This window comes from Sceloporus undulatus, chromosome 3 (assembly GCF_019175285.1).
Source record: "Sceloporus undulatus isolate JIND9_A2432 ecotype Alabama chromosome 3, SceUnd_v1.1, whole genome shotgun sequence".
In the NCBI taxonomy this organism is placed as follows: domain Eukaryota; kingdom Metazoa; phylum Chordata; class Lepidosauria; order Squamata; family Phrynosomatidae; genus Sceloporus; species Sceloporus undulatus.
Window position 1 is genome coordinate 208,336,667 of NC_056524.1, and position 20,796 is coordinate 208,357,462.

Consider the following 20,796-nt stretch of genomic DNA (forward strand, 5'->3'; position numbering starts at 1 on the left):
GGGAAAAAGAAATGTGTAGCATAAACTTTCAGGAACTGTAGTTCAATTCATCATATGCTACTGGATAAAAATACTAGATTTACCTGTACTGTATGTGTTTTTATGCTGAAACAGACTACCACTGCTATCTTTTTGAATAATATATGTCAATACTTTTAATAGCCTTTGCGAAGAGGGAAGCTCAAAATGTGGTCCTCCTCGCCATGGCACTTCATAAGGATGGACTCTATGCAGCTGGAAATGTAAGACACCTGCACAGTAAAGTCTTGTAGCCTTCTGACAAGTTCCTATATTCAGTTTATTAACTGTCCATTTAAGAGAAATACATCTGCAGTCAAATATATGGTATATATAGAGATAGTAAAGTATGAATGAAGGTACTGTATGTATGTGAGGATAGGTTGTTTGTTTGTGTTGTATTGTATCATTTGTACCATACAGTATGAATGTATTGTATTGTATTGAAAGTGTGTTAGTATGTTTGTGTAGTAAAGGTGTTAATATTTTGTATTTGTATTTGTATAAGAATATTTTTTTTTTAAAAAAAGAGAAATACATCTCAACTCCCAGTACTTCAGAGAAGATGTTTTTAGGAACCAAATGTTTAATGGAGGAGAAAGATACTAAACTTTAGAGATAGCTTTGTAAAATATTAAGCAATGGGATGAGAGGATTGTTTTTCACATTGTGGTAGCAAGAGCAACATAATGATGCAAGTGCAAATACCAGAAGATCACCCTACTTCAGGCACGTTACAGACGGGCCCATGAGGCGCCATCATTGCGCCGTCATTACGTGCGAGGGGCGGCGCTTCCTGACGCGCCTTGCCCCTCGTGCGTAATGACTACGTCAAAATGGCGGTGCCGCATACAGATGGGCACCGCCATTTTGATGTAGCGGACACTCTGTGTCTGCACGTCGTGCGGCGGAAGTGATGTTGCGAGTGCGCGACTAGAGCCTCGCGGCATCTCTTCCAGGGCCCAGGAAGGAGTGCGATTTTCACACTCCTTCTTTGCTGCGTCCAGGAACCACGCGGTTTGGATGCTGCGGTTCCCGGATGCAGCAACCAGCAGTGGCACGAGACTGCCCCTTCTGGGCCATCTGTAACACGCCTCACTCTCCTGAGTCTGAGTCACATGTTTCTAAAGTCGCTGTACACAGTGGGCCATTGATACCTGCTTAGATTTGGTTCCCACGTGTTTACCAAAATCCATGGATGTTCAAGTCCCGTTAAATACAGTGGATAGTAAAATGGTTACCTTTATATAAAATGATAAAATCGTAGTTTGCTTTTTGGAATTTATGTGTGTGTGTGTGTGATTCAAGCTCCGTATGCTTGAATCTGTGGTTATGGAGAGCTGATTATAAATTCATGTCATTCAAACTGTTAGACACAACCAAAGACCAAGAATGCAAATAAATATGAACAAATATTTTGCTTTTTTAAGAATCAGCATTCTTTGGCAGGGTGACCCAAAGACAGTAAAAGATTATTTCTGTAGTTTGATTGAAATAATGCATACACAAAAGTGTAATTTGGTTCATTTTCCACAAAATATTTGAATTGGACTTGTATTTGAATTGTATTCTCACTTATTAAGTGTCTACATTTTTCAAACTCAAGTTTGAAAAGATAACATAGGGCTTGCCCACTGGCTCTGCTAAATAAATAATAAAATAAACAATAGGAATGGGGGAAAAGGAGGAAAGCAACCTAGTTTAGGTTATAATGTGTGAAGACAAATAATCTCAGCAGTATCATCTGATCTGGAAGGAGAATCTGCCGTGAAATAGCTGTTCATCTCTTTGTTTGGCAAATCGGTGAGGAAGGGCAATATTTATATAATATATGGAGTGCAACCTGGCTTTAATACTTTTGGCTACAGTTCTACTTTTCACATGTTCTAGGATTAATTGGGAACAAATGTTGACCTAGAACAAACACAAATACACCCATTCTCCTCTTTCTGAGACCTGTTCTCATCACTCACTCTCATTCCACTGTATTTTTCTTCTGCTATTTTCCTCCCCACCCACACTGCTCCCCTCAGAACTTTGATGACAACAAATGCATTTTTGAAAGCTTGTTTGTTAAATGGAGTGGGGTATTGGACAATTTTTTTTGGCAGAGTTTCCAACAGACTGTGAAGTTGAAGGCTTTCATTGCCGGCATCCATAGTTTTTTGTGGGTTTTTCGGGCTATGTGGCCATGTTCTAGAAGAGTTTCTTCCTGACGTTTCGCCAGCATCTGTGGCTGGCATCTTCAGAGACTGCTTGCCTGGAAAGGAGTTGGGTATATATATTGTGTAACCTGGAAAGGCAGGAGTGATTTGCATATGTATTGTTCTGTTGAAAACTCCCAGGGTCAGGGGTTTCCCAGCAGACAATAAGCACTAATCAAGCAGACACTAATCCTCTTCTGCAGACCCTCCCACCCTGAGGCCTGCCATTAGCAACAGAATAATACACATGCAAAGCACTTCTGCCTTTCCAGGTCACACAATATATATACCAACTCCTTTCCAGGCAAGCATTGTCTGAAGATGCCAGCCAAGGATGCTGGCGAAACATCAGGAAGAAACTCTTCTAGGACATGGCCACATAGCCCAAAAAACTATTTCCAACTAACCGTTAATGTCTTTCTCCCCACCCATGTTAATACCCTAGGGGTGTTCCTATCTTTGGGAGAATGGAGCAGCACTCATGTATTTCAACACTCCTCCTGTCAAGCAGAAGGGTACAATGCATGCTTAGACCTGACAGCAGAGGAAGTTGGGTCTAGGAATAATACCAATGCAGTTGGCTCTATCTTTGCTGATTTCTGGAATTTGCAGTGACTGCATCCCACAGCCCCAGTTTGCATCAGCTGCCACTGACACCACTCCCTTTCTGCACTTGTCTCTCTGCCACTGACACCAGTGGCATTTTATTTTGAGGGCTAATTGCTAGAGAGATGGATGTCTTGGTGGGAGATATAATTTTTATTCATTAATTTTAATTTAATTTTAACTTATTTTAATTTTATTTATTAATACATTTTGTTTATTAATTAAATTAAATAGTATTCTGCCTTTATATAGCCCCTAAACAAGATTACAAATAGTATAAAATACATAGAGCTTTTTCTAGTCTTCAGAGCACTTCACAGGCATTTTCTTGCTCACTACTGCTTATAACAACATTGCTATTCTCACCATTATTGTGGAAAGGGGACTTGATGTAGAAAAGGGGACTGAGAGTCAGAGAGGGAGGCTCACTGAAGGACACCCTGTAAATTCATTCTAGAGATCACATTCATATCAAGAGAATTCTCTGCATTTATTTGTTTAAATAGGCTTTCATATGTAATATTTTGATAGAAATAGGAATCATATGACACAAAGTTTGAGGTACATTCTTTTAATTTTCTGCAAAGCTTTTTTTTTTTTAATTTCAATGACAAATCAAGATGGCATGACTAAAATGGCCAAGCAGAGAAGTCTTAGAATTTCCATTATGCAATTCTGGAGTAGCGCCAAGTGCAAACAGAGAAGCTGGTTGCAGATATGTGTGATCCAAGCACCAAACTATCTGAGACATTGAAACTGTGATTGAACATTTCCCATTTTTAATTTTTTTTAAATATCAAAAGACGGGAGATCTACTTGTGATGTATGCCCTGCCATTTAACTTGATCACAAGCAATTTCTAAAATTCTTTAAAAGTCATTTTGGTATAATGGATTGCTATAGATGCTGTCACAATAATTATCCTGTTTTTTGGTTTGCTTAGGATGGTTTTGTGCGGTGTTATAAAATAAAAGGCACAACATTTGAGATGGAAGACTGTCTGGATATGGAGGAGCCTATTACAAATCTTACCTTCTCCCCTGATTACATTTACCTATTAGTAGAAACAGAAAAGGTATGTTGTGCAAGGCAGTATTGCTAAACTAATTTCCTCGATTTTCGATTTATTAGAATTGTTTCATGTATCACATAATGAAGTGCATGGAGGAAATAGCAGAGATGAGATTGTGCTTGGTGGTTAACTTTATTCTAACCATGGGTGTGTGTGTGTGTGTGTGTGTATTAAAAATTCTAACTTGAATTGTGATAAGAAATCAGTGTATTAATCACATCTAATCCAAAATATCTAACATTAATTGTGGGCATATGTTCCAGTAAAATTAGAGCATAATAGGACTTTTGTTCTTCACACTAGCACTTCTGGTCTTGTTTTCTTCTAGTACTCTCACTGAAGAGGTGTCTGTCTTATTCAGGTTCACACTATATAGTACTGTAGTAGAGGTTCAGTCTCCTTTATCTGAAATTCAAAATATTTCAAAAACCAAAGCATTTTTTCTTCAGTGGCTGAGATAGTGACACCTTTGCTTTCTGTTGGTTCCCTGTACACAAACTTTGTTTCATGTACAAAGCTATTTAAAATATTGTATAAAATTACCTTCAGGCTGTGTGTTTAAGGTGCATATGAAACATAAATGAATTTTGTGTTTAGACTTGGGTCTCATCTCCACGATATCTCATTATGTATGCATATGCAAACGCAAGTATTCCAAAATACCCCCCCCCCCAAAAAAAAACCCCAACTAAAATCAGAATAGTCCTGGTCCCAGGCATTTCAAATAAGGGAGACTCAACCTGCATTGACCTAATTAATGCAAGCTCCTTGACCTCCTTGCAGCTATTACAAAATGTTTTTGACAAGACTTGGTTAAAAATGCATTGGGATAAAATAAGGAGTAACAAAGCTAACAAATATAGCCAAAGAAACAAAGTGTTAAGAATAAAATAGGAAAGCAGTGGTAAAAGCTACAACAGATTTTTAAATAAATAATTTGTTTTTATTAATATTAGGACACACAAACATCTTGACCCCCCCATAAAACATTTAACAAGCAAAACAGAACAAAATAAGCAAAACAAGCAAACATATAAACAAACATCCTGATGTATATATAGACCTTATCCACCACCGCACACATGTCTTAAAAATGACAAAGAAATACAACATAAAAGCTAACATTTGACTTACCACTTCTCTCTGACTGCCTTTTAAACTAGCAAAATAATCTCTCCACTTTGGTCTTCTTTTAATTTTCATTTATCTATTTCTATTTATGTATTTCTGATATTATTAATAAAAATCCTAACCATTTCTTTCCTAACCATTTTTTCCTAACCACAATTCAAAATTAAAAGCAATATAACCTATATATCAAATCCAGCACAACAGATATCTTCTTTTGGGGGATGAATATGTTCTATAAAGGGATCCCATGTTTTTGTAAATAGTTCCACTGAATTATTTCTCACCAATTTACAAAGTTTATCTAAGAAAGCTAATTCCATGACCTTTTCTATCCAATCTAAATGTGTTGGTATTTTATCACTTGTCCACTTTCTTGCAAAAACCAATCTTGCAGCTGTAATGAAATAGGTTAACAAATTTTTGTGTTCTTTTATTTATTTTTTTATCTTCCAAATTCATCATATTCAACAAATACAATTCAGTTTCCATATTTATCTTAATTTTCAAGATTCTTTCTATCCACTTATTAATTTTGAACCAATGTTTTCTAATCCTTTTACATTTCCACCACAGATGAAAATATGTCTCTATCTCTTTCTTATACTTCCAACATCTATCAGATATTCCCCTGAACATCTTTGGCATTTGGGGGATAGGGTTATATGCCATTTATATATTATTTTTATAGAAATTTTCCTTAAGTTTCTATGAACATGTAAATTTTGTCCTTTGATCTATATATCTTTGCAAATTATGACCTGTATCTGATGCCCAGCCTGTAAAACATACAGAGTTTTACTTGGGCTTTCTCAGTGTTAAATCTTCATAGGAATTTGTACATTTTACTATGCTATTGGTTATCTTCTGGATCTAATAGTATTTCAAACTCTGATTTTTCTCCCACATATTCAAATTGCTTTAAATCTTCTTTTGTTCTTTCTCTCAGCTGATAATAACATAGCTACTGCTTTTAAAACCTTCATTCTATAATAGTTGCAGATCTTTAATCTTCCATTCCCACAGTTTTTTTCCTAATATCTACCTATATGTTATCCATTAAAAACTACAATAGTTTTTAAATGCCTAGAAACAAAAATAGCAGGTCTTTGCCTGGTGCTGGAAAGTTTGCACAATGGGCATAAGACCAATTGAACTTCTTTGAGGCATTTCCATAACTGGATTGGCATATCCTCTAGTATTATTAGCTGGTTTAATTTATCTAGTGATAGCACCCATAAAAGGACATCTAAGTCCAGATTCTTTATATATTCTGCATTACCTTTTGTAGGGAAATAGCACAACTATATCTTATCATAAATGATGGATATTAACCATGGTTCTAAAGTAGTAGTTAAATTTAAATGCAATTCTAGAGAAATAAATTAGAGCATAACTGACAGGGTTTTTTTTAATTCCTACTAATTCATCCCAGCGAACTGAGTGCTTGTTGATCACTTTGAGATCAAATGGGATACTTAAAAATTGACAGAGGCATATGTCATTATTTTAAATTAAAAAAGGCAAATGATATGACCATGTATCAAATACTTTATCCTTCCTATAACAAATTACTTTCATTTAACAGGGATCACTCTGTGTTTTTAATCCTAATGATAATGAAGATGTTGGCCTGTTATTGGATGCAAGTCTAAATCAGTTTATAGGATCTGATTTTATTGTTCCAGGAACAAAGTACTGTGTGGTAAGGAATTCCTATTTTCCTTAAATCTGAGAGACTACCTTCTCCCATATGAGCCTCCCAGAAATCTAAGTATGGAGATTTTCACATGGGCAAAAGTGATGGGAGCATAGCGGGATGTTCCCGTCACTATCACACAATTACACAAAGATCATCAGACAATGTTACAATAATAGCGTCAGTATCCCATAAATAAAGAGGAATTCTCCAATCACTTTCCAGTGAATAAAAAGTGATGATAGAATTCCTCTTTTTTCATGGGATATTGACACAATTAGCAAGACTTCACACAGTGTCATCTTATAATCTTTACTCACTTGCATGATAGTGACAGGAGTATCTCTCTATGCTCCTGTCAGTTTTGCCCATGTGAAAATCTCTTATGTCAGGAGAGGCCCTATTATGCATACCGCCACCCTGTTAAACTAAGCAGGTGAGTACACATGACAGGCTTTCTCTGTAACAGAATACCAACTGTGAAATTCCCTCCTATGGGAGGTCAGGTTGGCTCCATTGCCTCTGAGTTTCTGGCAGCCAGTGAAGACTGGTATTTTGCTTGGATCTTTAAATTAGGGGTGTCTTCTTTTGCTGTTTTTTTAAAACACTGTCTGATTTTATAGCTGTTTTTAAAAAGAACTCTGGAGTGTTTAATTGCTATTTAATTATTTAATAGTTTAAAAGTGTTTTTACATGTTGTATATATCTCAAGGCCTTCAGTCCTGTAGCAGTTAAGTTTACATAACATGCCCCTGCTACCTTAGTTACTACTCCTCTGGTTTCCTATTTACAGAATGTCCCCTTCTTTTTTTATTGTAGTCTGTCGCAGAGTCAGGAGAGGTGCATATTTGGCAGCTGGATGATGGTGCTTTTGTCAGCAAACTGTCTCTACATGTTTTGGTATGCACAAATGGAAACTGAATTGGTAATTCATGAATTGTTTCTGTGTGTGTGTGTGTGTGTGTGTGTGTGTGTAAGTGGACCCTTCCCTTACGCGGGGGGTCCGTTCCAGACTCTCCCTCCACATAAGGGGAAAAGCATGTAAACTCGTGCCTCATTGAAAACAATGGGCCGTGAGCCCACAACACCTCAGTGTGCAGGCCACAAGCAAGTGCACCAGTGTTTTTTCCCCCATGCGGCTTCTGCATAAACTGGGAGCCATGTGCAGTGCAGGTGCACTGCGTGTGTGTGTGTGTATGCAAATTGATTGCTACTGTATAGAATGAGAAGCATAATATTTTATATGTATAGATTCACAGTTTGCTGTTTTACTTGAGACATTTTTGAGATTATCTAAACCTTGCACATTTAGGGGTGTGTTTTCAGGAAACCCAGCCGTGGAAAAGCTCTTCTTTAGAAAATAAAGATACTTGTTAGCATCCTAAAACCCCATGGGATTTATCTTTGGGAAATGAAATGCTATTTGTTCTTTTCCTAGGTCACTGTAATGGCCTGTAGCCTGTCCTCTCATTGTGTTGCAGTGGGAACGGGAAAGGGTCATGTCTATTTCATAGATGTTACTGAAGTTGAAACTCCTAGAGTGATTCACCGAGTTCTCCTATCTGAGATTCCTGTGAAATTTCTCCAGTAAGTAGGTCTTAGCAAATACATATATAAAAAAAAGAATACGATCCTAGGCACAAGCAGGAGCCCATTAAATATGTGATACTTGAGGATGGTGTATGTTAGAATTTCAGGACCTTTGACACCTCCAAGATATCAATAAGGTGATCAGGAGCTTTAGGCCTTCTTGGAGCACTGCCCTTCCCAGGCTCCACCTCTTCATGGTGAGCAGAAGACTGTAAAGAGATAGTTCTTGGGTTTGCATCTCGCACTTTCACTCAAGTCCCACACGATTCATTACCTGCTGTGAGAAACAGATATTGATGTGAATGAGGGGGCCCTGAGTTCCTCCGGAGAATATAACTCAGGGAATACTCTTTCTCAGGGATATCCTGGCTAATAGCCTTTATCTCATGCTCAATATAAGGCCCTCGGCCTGGATGCACCACTTTCCTAGTGTGCATGAATAGTTTTCCAAATAAAGCATTTTCCCAGTGGAGCTGGTGGCTTCCATGTCAATGGAGCAGTAAATCCATTCCAGGCTTTAGTCTGAAAGAAACTATCCAAGAGGCTGAACCTCTTATGAGAAAAGGGTACAGCTTCTTGGCTTCCTCTTTTAAAGTTCAAACCAAATCCCACATGGTTCAGTCACCCACAGATATGGAAGCCACCAGCTATCACTGCTTGTTCCTCTTCCTGTTATTCTCTTTGAATCCAGCTTTCTGTTCACCACTGTGCACAGCTAAATGTAGACAAAACTCTTGATCTGTTTCAAACTGGAACTCTTTTTAGCTTTTATGATGCAGCAGGTATTTCATTTTAAGGTATAAGTAGAAGTAAAAGCTATACTCATTCCATTGATAAAATCCAGGTATATGTTAACAGGAGGGGTGGGCAATACTGCCTTTGCAGTTCCCAGTCTCTGCAGGAGCCTCAGACCAGTTTTTTTTCCTTGCAAGAAGAGGGGGTGAATTGCCTCTCCTTGATGCTCCAAGGAATGCCAGCTCAGCATTTAAATAGATTGCACACTCCCTTGCTCTATTTACCATTGTTTAACAAGTTGTTTTTTAAAATCAAGAGAGTGAACTTCAGACTACTACTTTTTGTTCAGGATTACTATTCTATTTGGTTGGTTGTTTTCTCTCCCTCTCTTTTCATTTTGGTTGCTCCAGAGAGTCCCTGGACAGAAAATAAGCTCCAAAACTCACAGGTGCTAACTCCTGGTTTAGAGTTGTTTTACTTCCTCTGTCCCTGTAATCGCCAAATCTCGGCAGATAGGAAGGGGCAGTTAAATATCCCCACCCCACATACTGATTGAAATGTTTCGGGAAACTGGACATGGGTATGAGCTTATGCTTGCATGTGCAGTCCCCAAGCCAAGATCAGATGCCACCTTAAGGTCTGAAAAGGTTATGCTCTCCTGGTTTAGATGATCAGCTGTAGACTAAGGCAAAACTTAAGTATTTGCTCCATCTTGCACTAACCCCAAGGTTAAATAAACTGTGTTCAAAATTTGCATAGTTCCTTTTGCACAATTGGAATGACTGTAGTCATTAAGGATTATTACCAGTTGCCATGTTTCACGTTATAAGCTATCTATGTTGATGTATCTCTTTTGTTTTTTTCTTTTCAAGCTATGAACAAAGTGGTCAGTTTCTCATAGCATCGAATACAAATGGACAGATCTTTATTTTAAATGCTTTTCCTTCAAAATTATTTGAAATCCTTGGGTGTATAGGTAAGAAAATTCAGTTGGTATTTATTTCCTGAATGTGTCAGCTGTGAATATTAGTAGATGTGATTTATTGTGTGAATTTAAAGCAAACAGTTCTTTCTAGGAACCAAATGATGTTATTAAAGAATGGTATTTTGTTTCATAAGTCCAAGAGAAAGTATCATCTTGCCTGCATGCCACCATTTAAACTTGATTTCTAGAGTGTGAATTTTTGCAAACATGTTGAATTTTTGCTAACATTTATTACTTTGAAAATTAAGAAATAAGTCAATGTGTGTTTATGTTTGTATAGTTTCTACAGGTGTAGTAGAAGTTCTGGAACACTAGCAGAAATGCATGAATTGCTGTTTGTAAATCATTTGTGTTACTCAAATTTGAGCACTTTTTAGTTAACAACTAATGTCCTAATACTGAGCATATTTATTCAGATCTTTTGAAAACACTTTTACAGCACAAATGAGTAGTAATAGATGTCCACTACCAAAAACTAAAAGCTGTGCCATGATCCAAATTTGCACCCAACAACTGCATTTAGGGGCTTATCACATTAAAAAAGAAAGACAAAAGGCAGTGAGATAGAAGCAGCTTTATGCTTACCTTACCACATGCATTGTAGTACTTCTGTACTCTCTCCAGAGGGAGCCAGTCATAAATACTGTACATGGCTTTTGCCAAATGGATTTTTCCAGCAGGATTAAAGCCATGTGTTTACAATTATCTCCCTTGGCAGTAGAACGGAAGTGCTTCGTGGGCATGTGAGAAAATAAGCATAAAGCCATATCCATTTCTCTGTCTCTCGTCTTTCTTTTGTAATATGATAAACCCGTAAATGCATTTGTTGGAATGCAAATTTGGATTGTGGCTCAGCATTGGGAAATATAGATTGAAACCTTCACTCTCCCCATTCTGTTTTTCCAATCCAAATGTAAGATGTGACTTGTCTTAAACTAACAGTCAAAACACTTAGGTCTTACAACAATGTATTGATATTTAAAATGGTCCTTAATGGGGAGAAGGATGGTTTATTCCCCCATTTGCTTTGTTATTGTTTACAGTGATGTTATAACACACTTCAAAATTGTTGGGTATGAAGAGGGGTTGATTCTGAAATAATTTCAGTGGTGGTTATTTATTTATCACCTTTCTTCTGGAGTGGGAACCAAGGCAGTGATATACATAACTGGGTTAAAGCTTGAAGCTATAAGCTGTCATCTAGTTGTGTACACCTGCTGGATTCTGTTGCTTTCACAAGTGAAATCAGATCCCATCCTGCTGCTCACCAGGCACTTCATAAACTAGCTTTAGAGAGTTGGGAGATATCCTAGAGCAGGTTTTTCAGTGCCCCAGAAGCACTGAGGAACAGGGCAAGAATGTCTGGATCCCAATAGCAAAAGCAACAATTCTGTTCACAGAGCCATAGAATAAGAGTTGGAAGGGGCTTCATGGGCCATCAAATCCAACTGCCCGTTCAGTACAAAATCTCCAGCTAAGTATCCCAGAAAGCAGCTGTCCAGCTTCCTTCCAAAGAAAGATACCTCAACACCTCTCTAGGCAATTGGTTTCATTGCTGAGCTGCTCTTAAGAAGTTATTTCTCATGTTCACTTGAAATTATTCTTCCACAACCTCAAACCATTAGACCCAGTCCTACCCTTTGGGGTAGCAGAGAACAGGCCTGCCCCCTCATATCTGTGACAGCCTTTGAGGTATTTTAAGGCCTCAATCATGTCAAACCTCAGTCTTCTCTTCACCAGGCTGATGATGCCTAGCTTCGTCAATCTTTCCTCATATGTTTTGTTTTCCATACATCTTATTATCCCTATTGCTTTTCCCTGAACTTGCTCTAGCTTATCTATATTCTTCTTAAAGTGAGTCACCTAGAACCTAAAACAATACTCCAAATGAGGCCTGACCAGTACAGAATATATTGGGACTATTACTTACCCTTTCCCAGTCCTTTGGCATCTCATCTGTCCAAGATTTCTTTAAAATGATGGCAAATGGTTCAGAGATACATCAGCAAGTTTTTTCAGTACTTTGGGATGCAATTCATCTAGTCCTGCAGATTTGAATTCATTCAGGTTAACTAGGTGATCTCTAACTAACCCCCTGTCAATCTTGATTTGCAAGCCTGATCACATGGTCTTCATTGCTTGTTGGAAGCACATGCTTCTCTTTTTGGTTAAAAAACTGAAACAGTATAGGTATTGAGTTTATCACTAGTATGAGCTGTAGTATTTTTCCATCCTACTGAACAGAGGGCCCACTGTCTGCTCGATCATGCCTTTGCCTCTAATGTGCTTTCTTGTCTAACCAGTCTCCCTCATTCTGAGTTTAGCTTTGTATAATATCCTGCAAGCTTGGGCTACATGTCTGTACTCTTCCTGGTGATTTGTCCTTCTTTCAATTCTAATATTTATCCCATTTTCTTTTTACTCCTTTTTGAGTTAGCTATCAACCATTTGCTTTTGAGATGTTTCCTATTTTTGTTTTCCATGGATGCTTGTGATGTGCTTTGTACAACTCCTTCTCAAGAACTGTCACTCTTTTCCTTTTGCATATATAGCCATGGGATTCACCACCCAGTAATACCTGAACTTGTGAAATTTCAGCTTCCTGAAATCCTAGGTCTGTGTTAGACTACACTCTTCTTAGCCCTGTCCCACAATACAAATTCTTAAGTATCATTGTTAATAATGTATCACTGTTGATAATGATAATTTTTTACTTGTTCTAAGGAAGGAGTAAGTATCATTTTACTTTGAGGGCTATGTGTGTTGGTAGGTGGGGTAGTCAGCATCTTCATATCGTAGGTTAGATGAGCCAGCATGGACAAGGCCGAATAGTGGGTGAAGGCAACACCATGCTGTTGATTTCTTCTTTCTTTTCTCTTTCAACACTCACTTTTTCTCACATGCAAATAATACAAAACTCATGAGGAGGACATACAACAGCAAGTTTAGCCCAGCATTTTTCACATCATTAAGCATGTCTGTAATAATCAGGAGCTGGGGTGTGTGCAACATATGTGAAGAAGAAACCACTGGGATACATACCCAAACATTATCTCCCTATCACAGTCTACCCCCATCCATTGCCAATAGCCTATTACAAGAGAAGGCAACAAATTGTCTAGGGCAGAGTCACATATATACCTTGTTCAAGCTAAATAAATTTGTGTATTATGGTACCTGAGTGAGCAGTGGCTTGGGAACCCATGTATGGTATCATGAATTCAAAGATACAAATGTGACCTGCTAACTAAAATAATAAATTTATGTATGTAGTGTAGTTAATATGTTATACATAGTAGAGGAATAGGCTTTTAAGTGCTTTGCTTGGCTGAACTTGACTCTTTTCATTATAGAAATGAGCAGTGAGATTATGACCTAACTCAGTCTATGACATAGACAAGGATACAACTGAAGTGATTGTGCTGCTTGTCCACCAGAGATCAAAAGGCAAGGATAGAGATATTAATCTTCAGGCAAATATCACTACTGGTAAAATTAAATCTTGTATAAAGTTAAGTTGTTATGCCAGTGCGAGCATTTATTTCAACAATGTATACTAATAGCAAAATTATCATAAACTGATTTATTGGGAATTGCAATGTCACCATCCACACAGTAGAGGGAGAAGTATCAGCACTCAGGGAAATTATAAATTCGAGTTCTAGACTAAAGGCACCCGATTCCACTGATCTTTGAAGCTAAGCATGGTTATACTTGGGGGAGACAGCCAACAAATACCAGGTTCTGTAGGCTATATTCAGAGGCAGGAACTAGCACAATCATCTCTAGTATTCCTGTCTAAGAACCCAGAAATCATTGGTTACCATAGAAATAGCAAGTACATTTCTCTTCTTCTTCGTGGTCTCTGCGAATCACACAAATGGGTTATTCTCGCCCTGCGCAGCAATCCTCGGAAACTCTAGAATCCTAGGCAGAAAGTAATGTACTTTCTGCAACTTTTGGCGGTAGTCCGCCCACCCATATAAGGCCCCTGGTGGCCTGCCTTCTTCAGTTCCTTCATTCGTGCTGCGCTAAGCAGCTCGAGGAACTTCACTTGTCTTCTCTTGGAATCTGGCATTTGACCTTCAGGACTTTCACTTGACCATTTTTTCGGACTTTCCTTGGACGGACGACTTCTGATTACGGCTGACTTCGAGACTGGTAACGGACTCCTCTTACTATGGCCTCTTCAAGAGCACCAAGTGCGGGTTAAAATCCCCAGGGCTTAGGGAGGCACACATCCAGGGCAGTTTGTGCCCACTGCAAGCCATGTCCACCCAAGCCTCAAGAACGGGGACCGGAACCATTGCCGCTCTACGAGAGGTCTCAGCCGCTTGGCGCTCTGGAGCTTCTGGGAAGCGGATACCCCCAAGCCCCCAAGAAAAGAGGGGAAAAACACTCCTCACCGGGACAAGAAGCGGGCTCGCTTGTCCTCGCTGCCCGCTAAGAGCCGCCGAAGGGGCCCCAAGCACGGTCTCAGTGCCTCCGCCTGAGTCGAGGCAGTACCGCGACATCGCCTGTTCTTGAGCCGGTGAAGACCCCGATCCTTCTATACCGGCTCCCTCCCGGACGGTGCCGCCGAGCCAGAGTCCTTCTCACCAGTCACCTCTCGGTACCGCAGACAGCCTACGATTGTGCATGTGGACTCTGAATTGGAGGAGAGCTCAGGACTCCTACCTCCATTCCCCTCAGAGCCAAGGTCAAGACTCCCCTGCAAGGACGGCCGCACTCTGCCTCACGGGACCAGGCCACGCTAGGTACCAGCCGACGAGGCTCTAGCTGCACACCATGGTGCTCCACAACCATGAGCGGACCTCTTCCAGCGTTCCCGGATTTCGTCCACGACCAGCATACGGGACAGTACCTCATCCCGGTTGACCCGTCCTGCCTGCGTCGGGACCTCCATGCTCACTCTCGAGCCCGTCTTCCGGTGGTGACACCTCCGCCGGGAGACCGGGACAACCTCGGGACATCCCACCTCTCCTCAGACAGCGGAGCCCATCCCCCTCGAGGTCCGGCTCAGGCTCTCCTCATTCCGTGTCCCCCGTCTCGGACGAGGACGCCCCGTTGTGCCTCAAGGCCCTTCCGTCCCCTCACCCATGGATGACGTTCAGGCCTTTGCAGACAGAATCAACGGATGGCTGACGCCCTCAAGCTGGAGGTTGCCCATCCCGAAGATGACGCTCGACCCAGTGGAAAGGAGACCCACGGCTCTGCTCGGCTCCACAGCCGGTTACCTCCCGCCCTAGAGAAGATTGCCAGTGTTCTTGGGACACCCAGCACCATCTCGTCAACTTCGCGCAGGATCGAGAACCTGTACCGGGTCACTCGTCCGCGCCGTCCTGGCTGTCAAACCCCAAGCTGAATTCAGCTATCGTGGAAGGGGCCCAGTCTACCTCCCCCAAAGCCTTGTCCTCGCCCATTGACAAGGACATAAAAGTTAGACGACCTGGCTAAGAAATTTTATGCCTCGGCGGCCCTTGACCTCAAGATCGCAACTATGCGGCTTGCATGGGGGCCACGTCCAGTTCTGGTGGAGAAGATGGACCCCACCATTGCTGACTGCCATGACAGGAGGCGTATGATGGCGGCTCTCAGAACAAGATCCACCTGATGCGTGGACAGCAAATCATCTCTGCCAGACACTCACGGATGTGCGTCTAAGATCCTCTCTGGCTCCATAGCTCTCCGCCGCTATGCATGGCTCCGGTCCCCGACCTCACCCCTCAGGCCAAGGCGGCTATTGAAGACATGCCCTTCGACAACTCGGGCCTCTTCATAGAGACACAGACGAGAAGCGCAGCTTCAGGTACCGATGAAGACTGCGGCGGAACACGGTATGTCCTCCGTACCATCCAAATCCCCTCGTCAGAGTATTCCTGGTCAGCGCCCCTGGCACTCAGGAGGCCAGTACCGTTTCCAGCCCCAGGACCGTCCTTATCACCAGGACAGTAACCCTCAGGGCCGGTCATCCAGTCCCTGCTCCCCACCAGACAGGCGCCAATCTCCCAACCCAGATACCAGCAAGGGTAAGGAAGAAGGATGGCAGGGGCAAGAAGAGGTTCTGAGTGTTCCCGCGCACCGTCACCCAACAGGCTGAGCCCTTTCTTCACACAACTGGGCCGCCATTACTACGGACTCTTGGGCACTAACATCGTCCGCAGGGCTGCCCTAGAGTTCCTCTAGCTCCCACCAACCGGAGCTCATTTCAACCGTCCCCTTGGACACCCTTCTCGACAAGTGCGCACTCTTCTAGACAAAGGCGCCATTGAACCCGTCTCTCCTCTGAGTTCAAGCGGTGCTTCTTTTCCAGGTACTCACCGTACCGAAGAAAGACTCTGGCCATAGACCCATATGGATCTTCGAGCCCTCAATGACTTTATTGTCTACAAAAAATTCAGGATGGTAACCCTTGCTTATCTTACCACTCCTACAGGAAGGCACTGGTTCGTGACGCTAGACCTGAAAGATGCCTACTTTCACATAGCGATCCGGGAGGACCACCGCAGGTTCCTCGCCTTCGCTGTCGGATACCAGGCATACCAGTACACAGGTCCTTCCCTTTGGCCTTTCCACAGCTCCAAGAGTCTTCACCAAGTGCATGGCACCCATGGTGGCATACCTGCGTCAAAAGGGAATCACAGTCTTCCCATACTGGACGATTGGCTCTCGCAGCATCCTCAAAGGACACGCTTCTCAAGCAGCTAGATTTTTGCCCTATCCCTGCTGCAAGCACTGGGACTACAGGTCAACTTTGACAAGTCCAACTTGACTCCTACCAAGCGAATAGACTTTATAGGAGCAACGCTGGACTCTCTACAGATGACGGCATACGTTCCACAGAAGGTTCCAGGCCCTCTGTGCATCAATGCAGCCCGCCTGCGCCGAAGACGTCTTCAGGCCCGTGCAGTGCAAATGCCATGGGGATATTAGCTTCCACCACTTTCGTCACACCGTGGGCAGACTGCATCTGAGGCCCATTCAATCTTGGTTCCTCTCCGTGTTCGACTCCGGCCGAGACACGCTTACCAAGCTTCTCACCATCCCGAGGACGTACAGAGGTCTTTACGAGGTGGCTCCAACCGACAACGTCTGTGTGGGGATGCCCATTCCTACCCCTCAGCCGGACATCTCTCTGACTACGGACGCCTCCCTACAGGATGGGGCGCCACACGCTGGACCTTACAATAAAGGACAAATGGTCACCGGTGGAAGCTGCTCTCCACATCAACGTCTTGGAAATGCTTGCCGTGGAGAAAGCACTCAGAGCCTTTCAGTCGGTCCTCACGGACAAGGTGGTGCTTCTTCTCACCAACAACACCACGTCATGTACACCTCAAAAACAAGGAGGTACAAAGTCGAGGACTCTGTTGTTAGCCACCACCCGCATTTGGGAATGGTGCATAGCACACAAAACTGCTACAAGCATCCACCTGCCCGGCGACCAGAACAACCAGACCAACCAGCAGGTCACCTTCCACATGCCACGAGTGGAGACTACATCCAGAGGGGTCTCCCTACTCTTCAATCGTTGGGGAACCCCCCTCCTCGACTCTTTGCCTCCCGACTGACGCCCACACCGTAAGAATTTTGCTCACGGTACAGAGACCCAAGATCGGAAGGGGACGCCTTCCAGATCAAATGGACTCAAGGCCTCCTATATGCCTTTCCTCCGTTCCCCTCATACTCGGGTCCTCTCGAAGATGTTGGCCGACCACACGGATGCAATCCTATAACTCCGTGGTGGCCCAGACAGCCTTGGTTTGCTCTGCTCTTACAACGAGCGCAGGACCATCTCCGCCTAGAGCACCGGCCCGACTGCTCTCGCTCCACGGCAGACAAGTTCACATCCCGAGAGCAGTCCTCCCATTGGTAGCATGGAGGATTCCATCCTGAGGACACTTCCATCCGGTGTACAGATTCATCAGGGCAGCTCAGAGACTGTCCACACGGAGTCCTATGCCTACAAATGGGATAGGTTCCTAACCTTTCTACAACAAGGAGGTCTACCATCCCGTGTCTCCATCCCTGTGGTCGGATTTTCTATGACCTTGGCAGACACAGCCTTTCTTTGAGTTCTATCATGCTACCTGCGGCTATCTCATCTCACTACCTCTTCCAGGACAAGCCTCCCTGTTTGGTGATCCTCTTATAAGGAGGTTCCTTAAGGGATTCAACAATTTGCATCCACCGATTCTAGACCCTACGCCACAGTGGAGTCAGAACCGTCCTGGCACATCTGGTGTCCAAGCCCTTTGAGCCCTTAGCTACACGGACCTGAGACTCCTCACTTGGAAGACGGCCTTCCTGTAGCTCACGTCAGCCCGTCGAGCTGGTGAACTGGGTGTTCTGAGGATGGACCAGCCTTTCCTCTGTTCCTAAGGACAAGGGTGTGCTCCGTACAGACATTACTTTCTTGCCAAAGGTAGTGTCTGCTTTTCACGTCACCAGGACATTGTTTTGCCGACTCTGGCTCCAATCCGACCACAGACTCTGAGCGTCAGCTCCATGCCCTGGATGTCCGCAGGGCGCTGCGCCGTCTATCGGACAGGAACTCGCTTCCAGCGTTCGGAGAGACTGTTTGTGTGTCTACTCCGAAGCCAAGAAGGGGCTGCCGGTGTCACCGCAGAGGTTCTCCAAGTGGGTGGTCAGTATCATCCACCTCTGCTACGAACTGGCTAGAAAGCCTACCAGGTCGGGTTAGAGCCCATGCAACAGGGCGGTAGCTGCATCCTCAGCCTCTTGACGGGGATTCCCCTTGAGGATGTGTGTAAGGCAGCTGTCTGGTCCCAGCCTTTGACATTCATTAGACATACAGGCTGGATGCAAGGGCCAGGCATGATGCAGCCTTTGGGAGGGCAGTGTTACTCTCTGCTATGCAATACACCTGTTGCACCTGTTAATAAATAACACAGTGTTTGGTTTACATACTTATTGAATATGTGATTATTGGTTATCGACACTCCCTCCTCCACTGACTATAGCTCGCTAGTCTAAACCCTTTGTGTGATTCGCAGAGACCACGAAGAAGAACAGGTTGCTCACCTGTAACTGTGTTTCTTCGAGTGTGTCATCTGCGAATTCACACAACACCACCCATCCATCCCCTCAGTGTTTGCTCATTTGACAACGCTTGTTGCCGCGCTGATTAGCGGCTCATTCGGAACTGAAGAAGAGCGGGCCACCAGGGCCTTATATATGGGTGGGCGGAGCTACTGTACAAAAAGTTGCGAAAGATACATTACTTTCTGCCTAGAGATTCTAGAAGTTTCCGAGGATTGCTGCGCAGGCGCAGAAATAACCCATTTGTGTGAATTCGCAGATGACCACTCGAAGAAACACAGTTACAGGTGAGCAACCTGTTCTTCTCAGTGCATGTAAGCATTCTGTATGGTTTACAATGTGTAAGCTAATTGCCTCGGCAAGCTGATATCATTTTAGAGACATATGCAAGGATGCAAGGCTGAAGTGGACCCTGGAGCTCTGTCTGGAATCAAACTCACAACCTTGTGGCTGTGCGTGGCTGCAGTACTGGCATTTAACCACTGTGCCGCTCATGGCTCCCCCTTGCCATAAGTCAACAGGTGGCTTGAAGACTCATATACACACACAAAGTGATGCTCAAACTTCTATAGCAAAGACTTTTACCATGTATGGAGCAAGAAATTCCTGACATCCATGCTGGATTCAGGCGGGTTCAGGAAAGGAAGAAGCACTAGGGTAAAGCACGTATTACAAACATGCATTGGAGAATGGAGCCCAAAAAAGACTTTCAGAAGAAAACCATCCTGTTCTTTATAGATTATAGCAAAGCCGTTGGTTGTGTAGATCATGAAAAACTATGGCTTGCTGTTAAACAAATGGGTGTGCCACAACATTTGACTGTCCTGATTAGCTAGGCCATCTGGACAGAATATGGAGAAATGGAATGGTTTCCAGTTGGCAAAGGGGTTAGGCAAGGCTGCATTTTATCACTCTGTCTGTTTAACATGTATGCTGAATGTATCATATGTAAAGCAGGATAAGACTTGAAGGAAGGAGGTATGAAAACGGGAGGAAGGAACATCAACTATTTAAAATATGCAGATGATATCATATTAACATTGATGCTGAACATTAAGAAAAGAAACAATATATTTTCAGAGTAGACAATGAAGACAGTGAACTAGTTTTTCTATATCTGGGTTCAATCATTAATCAGAATGGAGACTGCAGTCAAGAAATCAGAAGAAAACTAGGACTTGGAAGGGGAGCTATTAAGGAACTAGACGAGGTCTTGAAGTGTAAAGATATATTGTTGTTGTGTGCCTTCATGTTGTTTCTGACCTATGGCAACCCTCAGGCAAACCTATCATGAGCTTTTCTTCACAGGATTTGTTCAAAGGGAGTTGGTCATGACCTTTCTCTGAGCTGAGAGAATGTGACCTGCTCATGGTCACTTGCTGAGTTTCCATGGCTAAGTAGGGAATTGAACACTGGCCTCCAGAGTCATAGTCCAGCACTCAAACCACCACACATTTCTTGTTTCTGTGTATGGTTGTGAAAGCTGGATAGTGAAGAAAGCTGATAAGAAAAAAATCAGCTCATTTGAAATGTGGTGCCGGGGAAGAATTCTACAGCTATTGTGAACTGCTAAAAAGACAAATAAATGGATCCTAGAGCAAATCGAGCTTCTTGAAACTTGAACTCTCCCTAGGTCCAGACTGTCTGAAAGATCATCTCCCTATATGAACCTGCCAGAGTATTAAGGCTTTCTCTC

At 42.6% G+C, this 20,796-nt stretch overlaps 1 protein-coding gene across 1 annotated transcript in view; it reads left to right on the forward strand.

Annotated features, from left to right (window-relative positions):
- Positions 1-20,796, forward strand: part of CFAP43 (cilia and flagella associated protein 43) — a 76,405-nt gene that overhangs the window by 15,429 nt on the left and 40,180 nt on the right. The window contains 6 exon segments of the mRNA XM_042457719.1: positions 163-242; positions 3,772-3,903; positions 6,617-6,733; positions 7,547-7,627; positions 8,166-8,314; positions 9,925-10,028. Of these exon segments, the coding sequence (XP_042313653.1) occupies positions 163-242; positions 3,772-3,903; positions 6,617-6,733; positions 7,547-7,627; positions 8,166-8,314; positions 9,925-10,028 (663 nt within the window).